Below are 14,371 nucleotides of genomic sequence, written 5' to 3'. Positions count from 1 at the left end.
GCAAGCCTCCTACTTATCTTTGCTTCCCTTTCTCCTTTCTTAAAATGTAAGTACTACTATCACATTTAGCGCAGAAAGAAATCTCATCATCAGATCTCAAAGCATGAACAGATTTTCTACAGTGCATTTGGATTTGCATATAAGTGCATTCAAAGGCAAGGTTTGGATTTCGCTCTGTATTTTCTAACTCCCAGGGGTCAGAGTTCAATTTTAAGACTAATTTAACATAGCAAGCTGTATATTAGAGCAAGGTGCCATACATCTGTTTTTCTCAGTCAAATATGAGAAGTGAGGAAGTTCTTTTTCCTGACTTAGTACTTACTGTTATGGATTAGCAGATGCCTTTGTAGAGAGAATGGGGTTCGGAACAAAGCTTTGCATTCCTCGCATTGGAATGGTCTCTCTTCAGAATGGGTCTGCAGATGAAAGACAACATGTTAGAGGCTCAGGGAAATCAATTAGCTGTCATTACAGTAATTATAGCTAATTTTACAGACTGGATTCAGGAGGGGATATAATAACAATTTGAAGTATCAGGGGACAGGGAATTAAAACAATCATTCTGCCATCATCTTGAATCCTAAAAGTCAGCATAGCAGCTACTGAATTAATGTACCAACCCGGTCCCCAGAAATGTTATATGAGGCATGCATGTAAATGGAAACAAAAATACAGAATAACCAGGAGGAAAACTACAAGATCAGTTTCATTTCTTCTTCAGCACTAACACTGGCTTTACATACTCACTAATACAAATAAAAACTTTAAAATTAAAGAGGTGTACATAAAATCCTGTATTTTTTTCAGTTAATGTTAACATTAAAACAAATCTGATTATCTCAAGATAGTAGTCTAAAATTTGGCAAAGAAATTTTCTCAAATAATGAGACTACTCTTGCATATCATTGTTTGAACTTCACATTTTCTTGCATATCATTGTTTGAACTTCATATTTTAAAAGAAACAAAAAACACACAGAAGCATCAGAAATGAGATTTTTGTTTGTTGTAATAAAAATTCACCATAGCTGAGAAACAAGTCTCAATAGCCTTCAAGAGAGAAAAATAGAAACAGCCTTCAAAGCCATAAATAAAATAAAAGGCTAAGTTTGGATGAATCTCACAAACTGCAGAGTTGCAGAAGCATGTTTCTTTTCTTGAGCCTGGGAAACATCCAGCTTCATCCTACTGTTGTAAATTTCCCTTTTCCTCTCCACATTTCCCAGTGATATTGAGTGCTATCCCACTATAGATAGTAAACTAACCTATACAATTTATCTACCCAATTTCCTACTATTTTTTGTAAAGGAAAGCACATTTTTAAAGCATCAGTACCTGAACATGGTATTAGCTTGCAAAAACCTTAAATGGAAGCTCAAGTGCCAAGGGGAAAAAGGGATGGACGGCAAATGTTCAGTAGTATGTATGAAAATAGGATAATTAATTAATTTTGTAGGGTAATGGTAAATACTAGCATGGTACATGTGCATATGATCCATTTCTGCTTTTGGTAGAAAAATTCCTAATACCATATGACATTTACAGCTATCCCTTAAAATGTGGAGGGAGAAAAAGACTATGGGGAGCCAGTGTAGTAACTTACATGTAAATTCACAGCCTCAAAACAAGACTGATTTTTAACACAAATGTCCTCTCACGTAAATAACAGTGCCAAATCATTACTTGCAATGTTATACAGAGGATTTGGACTCAAAGTGAATTCTTTGACCCCAAGCCTACATCACTTAAAGCAAAAATGCAAGTGGAGCACTGTCAAACACGTGGAATATATTACAAGTTATATAAAATCTGCTGAATCCAGCTGCTAGAGGTTTACATCACAGTTTACATTAGCTGACACCCTGCTTGGCAGCCTCAGTAGTCAGGCCAAGGATTGACAGGACATGAAGAGACTGAACTACCCTCTCACCTCAATAGGTGGTTCCTCCAGAACAGGGTTGAGACATATTGACGAGACACTGTGGGGAAGCTCGCAGTGCTGCTGTCTGTGCTGTACCTGTTCTGTGGATAAATAGAAGGGTTCAGTCTCTAGGGCTGTCAATCTGGCACCTTTCACAAGCGCAAATTTCATGTCATTTATTTTAAAAATGCCCTGTTTTAGAACACTTGAGTGATAGTTCTGAAGAGCACAGTCACTTGCATATAATTCCTTCTTAGCATCCTCTTGCCAGTTCTAGGCTTTTGACCAAAATACAAGAATTCACCTACATTTCTGAACTTCACTACAAGTGTCTAACTAGTCATACCCACATGCAAGGGTACATAGATATCCCATCTCATCTGCCCCATCTGTGAAAAGCCCAGAAACAAGCTACGTGTGTTACAAAAAGCCATGAAAATATTAATGAGGAAAGCTATCCCCGCAAACAAGCACATTATTTCTAATACTGTCCTCCTATGTGCTACTAATAGGTTCCTGAAAAGAGAAAGCTTCCATTCAGTCAGAGAAGGGGCAGAAAATCTCAGCTGTCAAGGCACATGCACTTTGAGATGGATGTGTCAACACCATTGTCAAAGCTCTTCACTTAGTTATGCAAGCTTGGGATCAACTACGAGCAGCACAGTTATACTACAGGAACTGCCAATCCCAGAAGTGGGCCAGTACATTTGTCGAGCTCACATTAAATATTAAAAAGCAGCTAACAAGTTTACTAAAAGCTGCTAGAAGAGAGGGCATATACTAAATAGCCATGCAATCTGCTATATAATAGGATACATGTACATATCTGGTAACAGGTACACAGTGCACACATAAATTAGACTTTGTTTTTTAGCTACATATAAGTACACAGCAGTACAAAGCAATAGACTATGCTCATACAATTAAATAACTGATTTTATTTTTGGATAGGGGTCCCAGCAGCATCTTGCAAAATACACAAGGCTGCTCTGGATTTGCATATGGAAAAATGGACTGAAGTTGCTCTCAGGAGAGAGATTTCTATAATTGCCTTCCATTCAAATAAGATGAAACATCTAGTATGGAAGTCTGCAGCATTAGAATTCAAAAAAAAAAGAAGGTGGTCAAACTAAACAATGTGAGTTGCAGTCTCATTTTACAACCTGAATTAGAGTAGAATATAAGCAGTACATATTGCTAACATTGCAATTAGTTTCAGTGACCTGATGTTCTACCACTAAATAGAAGGTTTACACAGTTTTCTAAACTATCCATAGCTTTTTCTGTAAATTAGTAGCACGCTAAACCTTGAAATGCAGTAAATGTTTGGATGCAGTACTGCAACTCTTTATAATCACAGTCCAATGAGAAAGATTCTATCTAGACTAAAAAAATACCATTACTTTATTTTGTGCTACTTCTTCACCAGACATTCCCAGCAGGCTGGGGAACGGAAAATAAAGCACAAACCCAAAACGGATGTTTTTACTGTTGTCTCCTCTAGAGGAGATCAAAATTGCTGAATGAACCTTTCCACTGTTAAAATGCCAGTTGGACCATAAACAACAGTACAAAACCAAAAACTCCTACTATATTATACACATTTTCCTCTACTTGCATATACACTATGTAGAAAAACACAATTTATGATTCTATTTGATTACAAAAATTAAACACATTTCTTTAAAATTGTTTTCCATGTTTCTATCCCCTTAAATACTTTAAAATCGAGTAAACAATTCCTTTCTAATTTCCTTATTTTCTGTTGGATACCACTGATTACAGTATTTTGAAAGGTACAGAAATTATAGGTGCTGGATTAGGCTTATTTGGATACAGTTTGGGCACTGGCATCTGTCTTCAGAAACCGTACAAAATGAAGTCATCATTCCACAAAAAGCCTGCACCTCCAACCCTTTAAGGTTTGCAGATGGCCATTTTCAGAAGAATTCAGTGCACTTTTTGGACAGTCATATAATCAAAGCAACTAAGGATGGGCTTTTAAGGAATATCTCATGGCAGCCTTTCCTACAATAGCATCTGTGGAAGTTCAAACCCAGCCCAAGGCTACCCATTCCCAGTAGAGAAGATGAGGGAATACAATTGCTTTAAATCATTATGCTCCCCAGGACCAAATATCCCTGGATTAACCATAAACCCTTTAAAATCCCATGTCTGGTGACCTACTTCTGCTCACTGTCATTTCCTCATATTTTATTCTCTGAACTCATCCTCTATACATAGCAAAGTAGCAGATGGAGCAAAAACTTTGCATTGTCCTGTATAGAAGTAACCTGCATTACATGGCACAGAATATTCACATTCATCCAGTCTGTCCTGAATGATAAGTGACTACTTTTATCTGTAACACAACATAATACTGTGCTCGTCTCTTAATTTCAGGTATTATTCTCTTCCTCTTATCTGCTTATCTTAACATACACTCCCACTGTTATGCCTGCACAACTACTTTTGAATCTGCAATGTTAGTAGATTTTCCACTGCAATAACACAACTTTAATCCTTACACTCTGTCACAAAAATGGAGCCATATTCTTCCCATGACCACTCAGTGATTTAGTCTGAGCTTTTTCAAGACATTTGAGCTCTTTCCACGCTGCATAACACTATCTCCAAGCAAGTGACAAAGCAAGCTTGCACATGCACCTACACAGAGCAGCGTAGTGCTTGTGTGCAGCAGCAGTACATCAGAGTGATACCACAAAAAGACTAATGGCTCCTGCCTCTCAGATGTGTGCCTACAAGGGTGTAACAAGTGCTAAAGTAGGGTTCACATCCCAGTGCTCCACTAAACAGAGTAGACGTGCTCATAGCAAAACCCGTCTATCTTCCAGTGAAATGTGAAACTATTCTCCTTCTGTACCTTTGAAATGACCAACCACCTACATCCAAGAAATATTTTAAAGCATCTGTTGTGAGAGCCAAATGTCATTTTTATTCTGATACTTCCAACAAAAACAGATCAAGTAGCTTCCATAAAGGAATAACTCAAAAAAAGCACTTATAATTTCAATTATAATTGAGGTCAATTTTTCTTGCTTCAGAAGAAAATGAAACCTAAAGTGTGGTCTTAAGGGAGTACACACGTGAAGACTCATTAAAAACCTGAGTAGAACAAATACACAGAAGTATGAGAAATAAAAGTTTACATTTTGACTCTTACTGGTTCATCATTTCTGTGACCAAGCAACAGAACTCTCGTTCTCTTCCCCCTGTAGTAGTACAGCTCTGCCAAAATAATGGCACTTAAAACTATTTTGGCATCACAAACTAACATATACTTGGCTTACACCTTACAATTTGTTTTGTGTATACATATTCCTATCTCCCTCTGTTATCTCCTACCTCTCCTTGTTTACCTTTGTTAAAAATATGTTCCTGTACTGAAGATTTTAGGGACATCTAAGGCCAAATCTAGGCATCATGTTCTGCTAAGCAGTATCTTTAAAACTTCTATACTCAGTAGAAACATAGGTGTCTCAGAAAAGCAACTCAGGACATCTATGTCAAGTCCTGTCTCTCAGTCTTAACCCTTCATTTAGCAAGTGAAATTAGAAACCTAAATGTAGGTGGGTGAATATGCACAACTGTTTGGGTAAACTTCATGTAAAGACACAACTAAGTTTTTCTCATTATAGGACAGGGACAATTTACATCCAGTACTATGTGCAAACAGGTTCAGAAAATAAGTATTCCAACATGCTTTAAAGAATTCTGTCAAAATTACGTACTTGCTAACACTGTCTAAATTTTAATGTTTCTCCTATTATGTGGAGTTTCTAATCCTTGACAGACACAAGAACCAATTCTGTGACATTCTTTTATGCAATCCTTGCTTATGTTAGTGGTGCTGCTGTTTTGAACACTGAATTGGGTCAAAGTGTTTGCTCATTATTCATACTTAACCCAAAGTCCACTCACAGCCAAAATTCCCTATCAGTCATCAGCTGCAAATTAACCTAGGGAAACACACAAAAACTATTCATTTAAGATGCAGAAGTATCTGTCCAGACAGTTTTCTATATATTTCTTAGAATATATCCAATCTGTGAGATTCTGCCCCATTAAAGTCTAAAACACAAGATGTAACCACAACATATATGGGACTGAATCTTGTCTTTCAGCAGATTTCTGCTTGCTTTCTGTTTTAGACAGTCATCACCATTTTACCCTGAGAGGCATTATTATTACTCTAATATGATTTATTGCTGAAAGTGCAAGAGATAGTGCAAAGATCCTGTGCCAAATTCCCAGATGGCATATAACAGGAGCCAAACTGCAAAAGACTTGTAAGTATGGGTGTATCAGCTTCATCAAAAGGGAGAAAGAAAAGGGGAAAGTAAAAAAATAAAACTGCCAAATATTGGGCACAAAAATAGAGATTTTCTTCTGTCTTGTAATTCTGATACAGCCATTGTGGATACAGCTTTGCCATTAAAAATGTAAACCCAGGTTAAAATTAATGACAGGCATTATGAAAATTAGGTCAAGCAGATTTGAGCTTAAGTCAACAGAAGCAGAGCATCCCTTCAGGAGCCTACTTCTCAGGTAATGTTTCTTCTGATGTTGTTTTAATGTGGGAACACTACTCATTGCAAATCCAGTATAGCTTGGAAAGCATCTACTGCTAAGTCTAACAACTAGGAATGACTGCAACAAGACTACAGTTTTATTCAAATGTGGTATTTTAAAAAATAAAATTGAAGAAAAAAATATTAGATCAGTTTAAAATTTAACTTGAGATACTAATGTTAAAAAATAATAAAACAAAAATAGAACAAAAAAAAGTCAAAATGGGAATTTATTTGATGCTTTTAATCAAGCAAGTGTGATTTCCTTCTTATTTCACTTATTTTGTTTTAACTACAGTTATTATCTTGAGATTTTGCTTATAACAACAATCACTAAAAAATACATTTTCCAATATAAGCATGCCAGAGCTTCATGTTCAACCCTTTAAAGAAAAAAAAAATCTGTAAATCTGAGGCTGGCAGACCTGTAAACAACAACAGCAGAGTGCTTTACCTTCTTGTGATTCTTGTAAACATTTCTGTGGGCAAATCCCTTTCCACAAAGCTTGCATTTATAAGGTTTATCTTCACTGTGTATTATTTTGTGTGCAGTCACTTGATCAAGTCGTTTGAAGGACTTATTGCAAACCTCGCAGGTGTAGGGGCGTTTTTCTGTAGAAAATGAGTGGGGGACATTTAATCTCCTGTTTTATACAGGGGGAGAAGATGAAAGGCAGAGACAGTCATCTCCTCAGAGAGATTTTTGCAATTAAGTCAACCCAATTAAGATTAAACCAATTAGAAAGACAACTAATGCCCTTTATGTTAGACAGTTATGTCACTTCACAACAGATGAGCCATGGTGTATCTCAAGAAATTGGCACATTCTTTGCAATAATCATTGCTAATACTAAATTCTGATTAATTAGCTTAAATCAAAAGAGAATGACTTCAAAGAGGAAAACCCTGTTTCCAGATTACAAATGTGAAAGAGGGCATGACAGTTTAAATGTTTTAAAACTTAATTAACAATATACATATTAGCTTTCAAAACCAAAAAATGCTATGAAAAAGGCCTTTATGCTTTGACTGGTGACTGCAACATTAATGCTCATCCAAAAATGTCAAAAGCAAGCTAAGAGCCTCTGAAATATAGATTATGTTACAAGAAATGAGCTTTCGGTGTGGACTGATACCAAGAAAATAGTTGATTTACAAGACTGTGCAGCTGTAAAAACCTGCATTTTTAAAATGTTAATGTATTTGACAGAACAACGTTTGTGTTTCTGTTGTGTTGGTTGATGTTTCTAATCACTGGTGAAAGATATAAAATCGCTAGATTGCAGTGATCAGAAATCCTGGCAGAGCCAATTTGCATTCTACTGCAAAGCCTATGGACAGGCAACTCCCTGCTCACAGTGACACGTTCTGGCAGAAAACAGGCACAATGAAACTTTTGTGTGTGGGCTATGAAATGGTGTGGGGTATGAGCTGTTTTCCTCTGCCTGAGAACTCTTTGCATATATGAGCCCACTAAACATATACAGATAAATATACACGAATGTTTCCCCTTTTATCACAGATCTCTGCCTGATGACATACCTCAGCTCCCATCCTCTTCTTTTCAACATAAAATGCCACTCACTAGTTCTTCACCTCCTCTATAAGCCAAGCAACAATCTCTCACCCCATCCCAGCTAACTGACATCATCTAGCCCAATTAGCATGCGAAAATAGCTTGACAAAGCAGCAACAGGTGTAAGAATACTGCATTACACTTAGATTTTTGAAAGGCTTAGAAATGATAACTTATATAGTTTCCTTGGAATCTAAGACTTGCTTGAACAGCTGAGGACAACACAGAATTAATTCATTAAGCCTTCTATAAGAAACCAATTCAGATAAAACTGAGTATACACTAAATACTTAACACATTATATATAGGTTCGTGTCATTTTGTATGTTACCTGAATGAGTTATCATATGGCGTTTTAGCTGGTTAGCTGAAATAAATTTCTTGTCACATTCCTGACATTCAAAGGTCTCATGAACCTGCAAAATGAGCATTTAATGATAATTAAATACCTGTCTCAAACAAGATCACACATCTTACATATACAAAAATTCTCTAATAGACCATAACTAATTCTGAGCCATCAACTACACTAATATCTACAGATATTGTGATATCCCCTTTGCTAGTCCCCCAATGAACAACAGTATCTCCCCCCAAAAAAGTGTTCGTAATCATTTTTAAAAAATCACTAAAATTTTATTTAGAAACAAAGGCTATGCAAAATCATAATAACCAATCCATTTAAAATATGATTAATATGAAAGCTTAAAAATCAGATGCAGAATACCTTTTGAGAACATTTCCTTCTAGTAAATCAGCCACAAGTAAAAATAACAACACAATAACTACTTCATAACTACTGTAATAATTACAAAATACAAATACCATCAAACTCTATTAGAATTTGTCTCTACTCGTAGAAAGAAAATCTGATTAACTACAGGGGTGGTTTTAAAATGATTGTGCTCCACCAAACCACTTAGGGACACATTTATTTAGAATTTAGCAGGTCTTAGTTTCATTCAGTTCAGTACATTTCCACTTCCAGACACAGCACATACACATAAGGCATGCATGAAGGATATATGCATACATGGCTAACAGCCAGGTACCCTTTCAGTTGGCAATATCTACCATCAGCTAAAGAACATGGGAAAAAAACGAATTCTTTAAAAAAAGTCAAAGTCAGAGTAATTATACTGGTAATTATACTGATAAAAGAAACGACTTCACCATTTTTGTTATTTAATCTGGTGAACAGAGGCAACTCATGCAGCACAAGTACTTTTTACAATGGCAAACCCTGTCCGGGTTACCATTCACCCTCCCCTGTGTTACACTTGCTTTCAGCAGCCTCACCTTAACCTGGTCACAGCGCAACTAAACAAACTTTTTAGCCTTCTGGAACTACAGCCTTAGACAGCAAAACTTCCTGGTAGAGATCACGTTTCATTAAACATTTTTGGGGAGCTCTACAGAGAGGAGAATCTAGCAGCTAAAAATAACAAATATTAAAGGTTCAGTGCAACACTAATGAAAAACATTTGTGGACAGCACAGTAAAAAAGATCAACCAAGACCTCCACTTAAAACAAAAGAAAAAAATAAAAAGAGATCCCCTGTAAGAATGCTGCTTCACCATGTTTTTATTCTGCTACTCCCAAACTAACTTCAGTTTACTAAAACGTTTACTTTGCTCTAAAGAGTGGTTATGCCATTTCCTGCAATCTCTATAAGTTTGCACACTCTGAACGGTGATGCTTAACCAAATACTTAGCCAGAACCAGGTGTTAAGCACAAGTAAAGATCATTCATTTGAAATATCCTGTTTACCCAGCTGCATTTCAGGTTAACTTCTCTTATATACACAAACAATCTACTACTCTACCCTTTCCAAAGTGATCTGGATTTTAACTTAGATTGCTGAATGAAGTTTACATGTAAGCTCTGTAATCGAGTAATATCAGAATCCCTCTGCCACAGTTCTTTGAAATAACTTGTAAGGTATTCTTAAGTCTACTATTTAACACATCAGAATCCAAGGTTGTGCTTTACCTCTATACAGCTGATTTCAATTTATGGTCATTGTTTATTAAACAGTCTCACTGAGTACATTTGTGTTCAGACAGACTTGAGTGTGCACACTTTAAAAAGCTATTGATATCAAATGCATACTCTATAGCTGGTAAGCTGGTACTCTAATCAATTCTTTAGAAAAGAATCAGACAGACATGTATGCATTAAACAGCTGTAGCTATCAAACATTAATCCACTGCTGGCACTTTTCAGTCAGTTAGAAAACTACACAATTAGTAAAACAGTACTAACGTATAGCAAATATTTTTATTAACAAAAATATTCAAACAAATTTTCATATTAAGAGAACTTGTCAAGTAATATGCTTTACGAGTACACTATGCAAATTTGTTCATTCAGTTCAGTAATATCACAGATGTGATTGTGCAATGATTTATTAATATAACATTACTCTTTTTAGGGGAGCTGTAACAGCTATCACCATAAACCTCTATTACATTACAGTCGGAACATACTTAAAATTGTTGCACAGGGCTTTGAAGAGCTACATCTTCAGAAAACAAGTTAATAAGTGCTATACAAGCTAGCAAACATCTGAGCTACATTAACGTATACTCAGATAAATATATGCCTTCACGACCAGGACTATCCATCTTAAAATTTTCATGAGGTCTACTGAAAAACAAAAGGTCATTCAAAAGAGTCCTAGGGGTAAAACTGCAGTAAAACTTGGAAGATAAAAGTCACCCATGTTAAACGCTTCCAAAATCTAACTTAAATTTCAATCTACCACTCCAAGAATTGGATGAATTGGATGAGACTCTGTGTCAGAATAAAGTGCTTTTAAGAACACAAGGATAACAGAACATTGCATTCAACTCAATTTACTCTGTGATCTGACAATTTTTAAATTATATTTGACATTTGGATTTCACTACATTTCTGCTGTTTTCACAGCAATCATGACAAACAAAGGTTGCACAGCAAAACAAAATGCTGGCTGACATTGAACAAAAAAGTGCAGAAAAAATAATTTGGAGACACGTGGACCTGCCAGGTAAAAAAAGGCAGGAAAAAAAAATAGGTAACATTTAAGAGTGATTCTCCTCAGCATGATTTTGCATGAAGTCCCCCTCTATAAGGCAGAAAGGACCATAAGTTAAGAAGGAATCAAGTTTTCTTCATAAAATCTCCTCAAACAGATCAGTAGGCTCCTCCTCAGTTCTGTCATTTTCTCTCTGGCAGATCACACAGCAGCATGTCTCTTAATGGAATCTTACAGATTCTTCACAGAATCACAGAATCACAATTTCTAGGTTGGAAGAGACCTCAAGATCATCGAGTCCAACCTCTAACCTAACACTAACAGTCCCCACTAAACCATATCCCTAAGCTCTACATCTAAAACGTCTTTTGAAGACTTCCAGGGATGGTGACTCAACCACCTCCCTGGGCAGCCTGTTCCAATGCCTCACAACCCTTTCAGTAAAGAAGCTCTTCCTAACATCTAACCTAAAACTCCCCTGGCGCAACTTTAGCCCATTCCCCCTCGTCCTGTCACCAGGCACGTGGGAGAACAGGCCAACCCCCACCTCTCTACAGCCTCCTTTAAGGTATCTGTAGAGAGCGATAAGGTCGCCCCTGAGCCTCCTCTTCTCCAGGCTGAATAAGCCCAGCTCCTTCAGCCGCTCCTCATAGGACTTGTTCTCCAGGCCCTCACCAGCTTCGTCGCCCTTCTTTGGACCCGCTCAAGCACCTCCATGTCCTTCTTGTAGCGAGGGGCCCAAAACTGAACACAGTACTCGAGGTGCGGCCTCACCAGAGCCGAGTACAGGGGGACGATCACCTCCCTAGCCCTGCTGGTCACACTATTTCTGATACAAGCCAGGATGCCGTTGGCCTTCTTGGCCACCTGAGCACACTGCTGGCTCATATTCAGCCGACTGTCCACTATCACTCCCAGGTCCTTCCCTGCCTGGCAGCTCTCCAACCACTCATCTCCCAGCCTGTAGCTCTGCTTGGGGTTATTACGCCCCAGGTGCAGGACCCGGCACTTGGCCTTGTTAAACTTCATGCAGTTGACCTCAGCCCATCGGTGCAGCCTATCCAGATCCTCCTGCAGAGCCTTCCTACCCTCGAGCAGATCGACACACGCACCTAACTTGGTGTCAAATGACTTCTGTCATTTTCTCTCTGGCAGATCACACAGCAGCATGTCTCTTAATGGAATCTTACAGATTCTTCTAAGAAGTCTGCTAAGAAATCCAGAAATGCAATAGCCCAAACAAGTCTTACCAGAGAAGTAATCCTGCATTTTATACAGGCATTTGTTTTATGACACTTCCATTACCCAGTGTTCTGTAAGCTCCTGTACTGCATTTGCTGAGTTGTGGTTACTGGTATTTTTTTTTTTTACTTTATTTTTCATTACCACATAATGTTACAGCCCAACTAGAATAACTATGAGGTAGAAGGCTGTCACTTTACAACTGGAGGATAAGACAAAGAAAAAAGGTGAATATAGACAGATGGGAGAATACAAAGATACTGATCACTACTACAACAAGCAGGAATATAGTAACACCATAACTGGTGTTGAAGATCTATAAGCATTATGCAGGATGAGGGCTGTATTAGCATACGTAATTTGGAATATAAATATATTTGGAATATAAAGTAAAAAATGTTGATGACACTATTCTGGGTAGTACTGTAATCCCTAACAAATACAAAAACAGAATGCAAAATGACTTCCAGACAGTAAATGAAGCTCAAAAACCACTCTATATGTAGGATGGAGATATCAAAGAAACAAATAGGACCACTACAGAGAATAATAATGAATTCCAAACAAAATATGAATAATGAATTTGATTCTGCTGTTAAAAAGCACAGTCCCCAAATCACCCTCCTCTACTTGGGACTATTAAGGTCTCAACTAAGCATCGTGGCTCTGCTTGTTTGGGCAGCTGACTTCAGCAAGCATACAGGTGAAAAGGAAAAAAAAAATGACAGGAAAAAAATGCCTACAAAAAATTAAATAGTTTGGGAAAACAGGTGCATGAAGAAAGGTTAAGATAATTGTGTTTATACAGTCCAGAAAAGACAAAGGATGCTCATAACAATTTTGCAGTGTGCTGATCCGCTACAAAGAAGATGGTGATGAATTTTTCTTGGCATTCTCTGGGATAAGACAAAGAATAATTAACTCAATTTGCAGTAAAGAAGTAGATTTAAGTAAGACATAAGAAAAAAACAACACTAGACTAATGAGCACATTTCAAAAACAGAATACAAAAAGATACCTATGGAGGTCATATAATTTTCTTCAGGGAAACTCTTTAGGAGTTGAGACAGTGCATACCTAGGATGATTTAGGTACATACTTACTCCCCTCTACCAAATAGGAATGAAATGGGCATGAAAATTTCCTGGGGTCTCTTTCAGCCCAACATTTCCTTGAATATATTTTGATAAAGAAAAAAAGTGAAGTCACCAAAAATTAGCACAGCACAAGCAACAGTCTGGAAAACAAGAGGCTATGATTAAGGGACAGAAGATGATGAGAATGAACTTTAATTGTGAATGGCAAAGAAAGGGCTTGTCTTTAGACATTTAAGACAAACAATCTGGAAAATGCTCAAAGATAAAATAAGTTTAAATCAACAATGATGTGAAATATAGCAATCTGAATGACTGTCTTCACACAGTAAATGGATCTCAACCTCCCCTGTAGTCATCATCTTTACCTTCTTTCTCTGTCAGAACTCTCTTCCAGTTGTTCATGCTTATTTTCTGTTTTACTTTACCTTTATATTTCCTAGTTTTATTTCTTTACGCTGACAGGAAATGGGTGAAAAAAAAAAAAATATGTTTCCTCCCTGTTATACGTATTATTTTCTTACTGGTTTTCTTGCTTAACTATCTTTGGTGATGTTGCTGATGGATTTCTCCCCACTTCGTACAAAAGCAAAGTAGTTCAAATAATAGAAGGCATGAGTCTTACAAGCAATTTCTTTCACTACCTGATGGAGATGTGTGAATCTGGAATATCTATTTTCTGTATGTCTTAAAACAGGAGCCAATCAAGAAGAGGAAAGAAAGTTTTATGCATAAAATCTTCATGGTGATTCTTAAGATGAGTAAGCACACAACTGGCCTACTATCAGTGCTATTTGAAAAGCTTATTAGCTTGTATAAAAAAGTGTCTACACTATGAAGAAATAAGTTTTCATAAATTGGACATGCTAAACCATGATATTTTACATTTTCAGGGACCATCAATAAGGTGCACTGAAGTGTAAAAT

General features: G+C 37.0%; 1 protein-coding gene across 3 annotated transcripts in view; it reads right to left on the bottom strand.

Moving 5' to 3' along the window:
• The window catches only part of PRDM5 (PR/SET domain 5), an 88,539-nt gene that overhangs the window by 42,362 nt on the left and 31,806 nt on the right, over positions 1–14,371 (bottom strand). The window contains exons 9-12 of one of the 3 annotated variants that reach the window (XM_035325925.1): positions 8,420–8,504; positions 6,967–7,124; positions 1,930–2,016; positions 323–416 (exon numbers count right to left, since the gene is read on the bottom strand). In XM_035325925.1, the coding sequence (XP_035181816.1) occupies positions 323–416; positions 1,930–2,016; positions 6,967–7,124; positions 8,420–8,504 (424 nt within the window). Of the gene's footprint in view, positions 1–322; positions 417–1,929; positions 2,022–6,966; positions 7,125–8,419; positions 8,505–14,371 lie in introns of all 3 variants that reach the window. The other 2 variants (XM_035325926.1, XM_035325927.1) reach the window with 2 other exon arrangements.

This window comes from Oxyura jamaicensis, chromosome 4 (genome assembly GCF_011077185.1).
Source record: "Oxyura jamaicensis isolate SHBP4307 breed ruddy duck chromosome 4, BPBGC_Ojam_1.0, whole genome shotgun sequence".
Classification (NCBI taxonomy): Eukaryota; Metazoa; Chordata; class Aves; order Anseriformes; family Anatidae; genus Oxyura; species Oxyura jamaicensis.
This window is presented reverse-complemented; position numbering and strand designations above follow the sequence as displayed.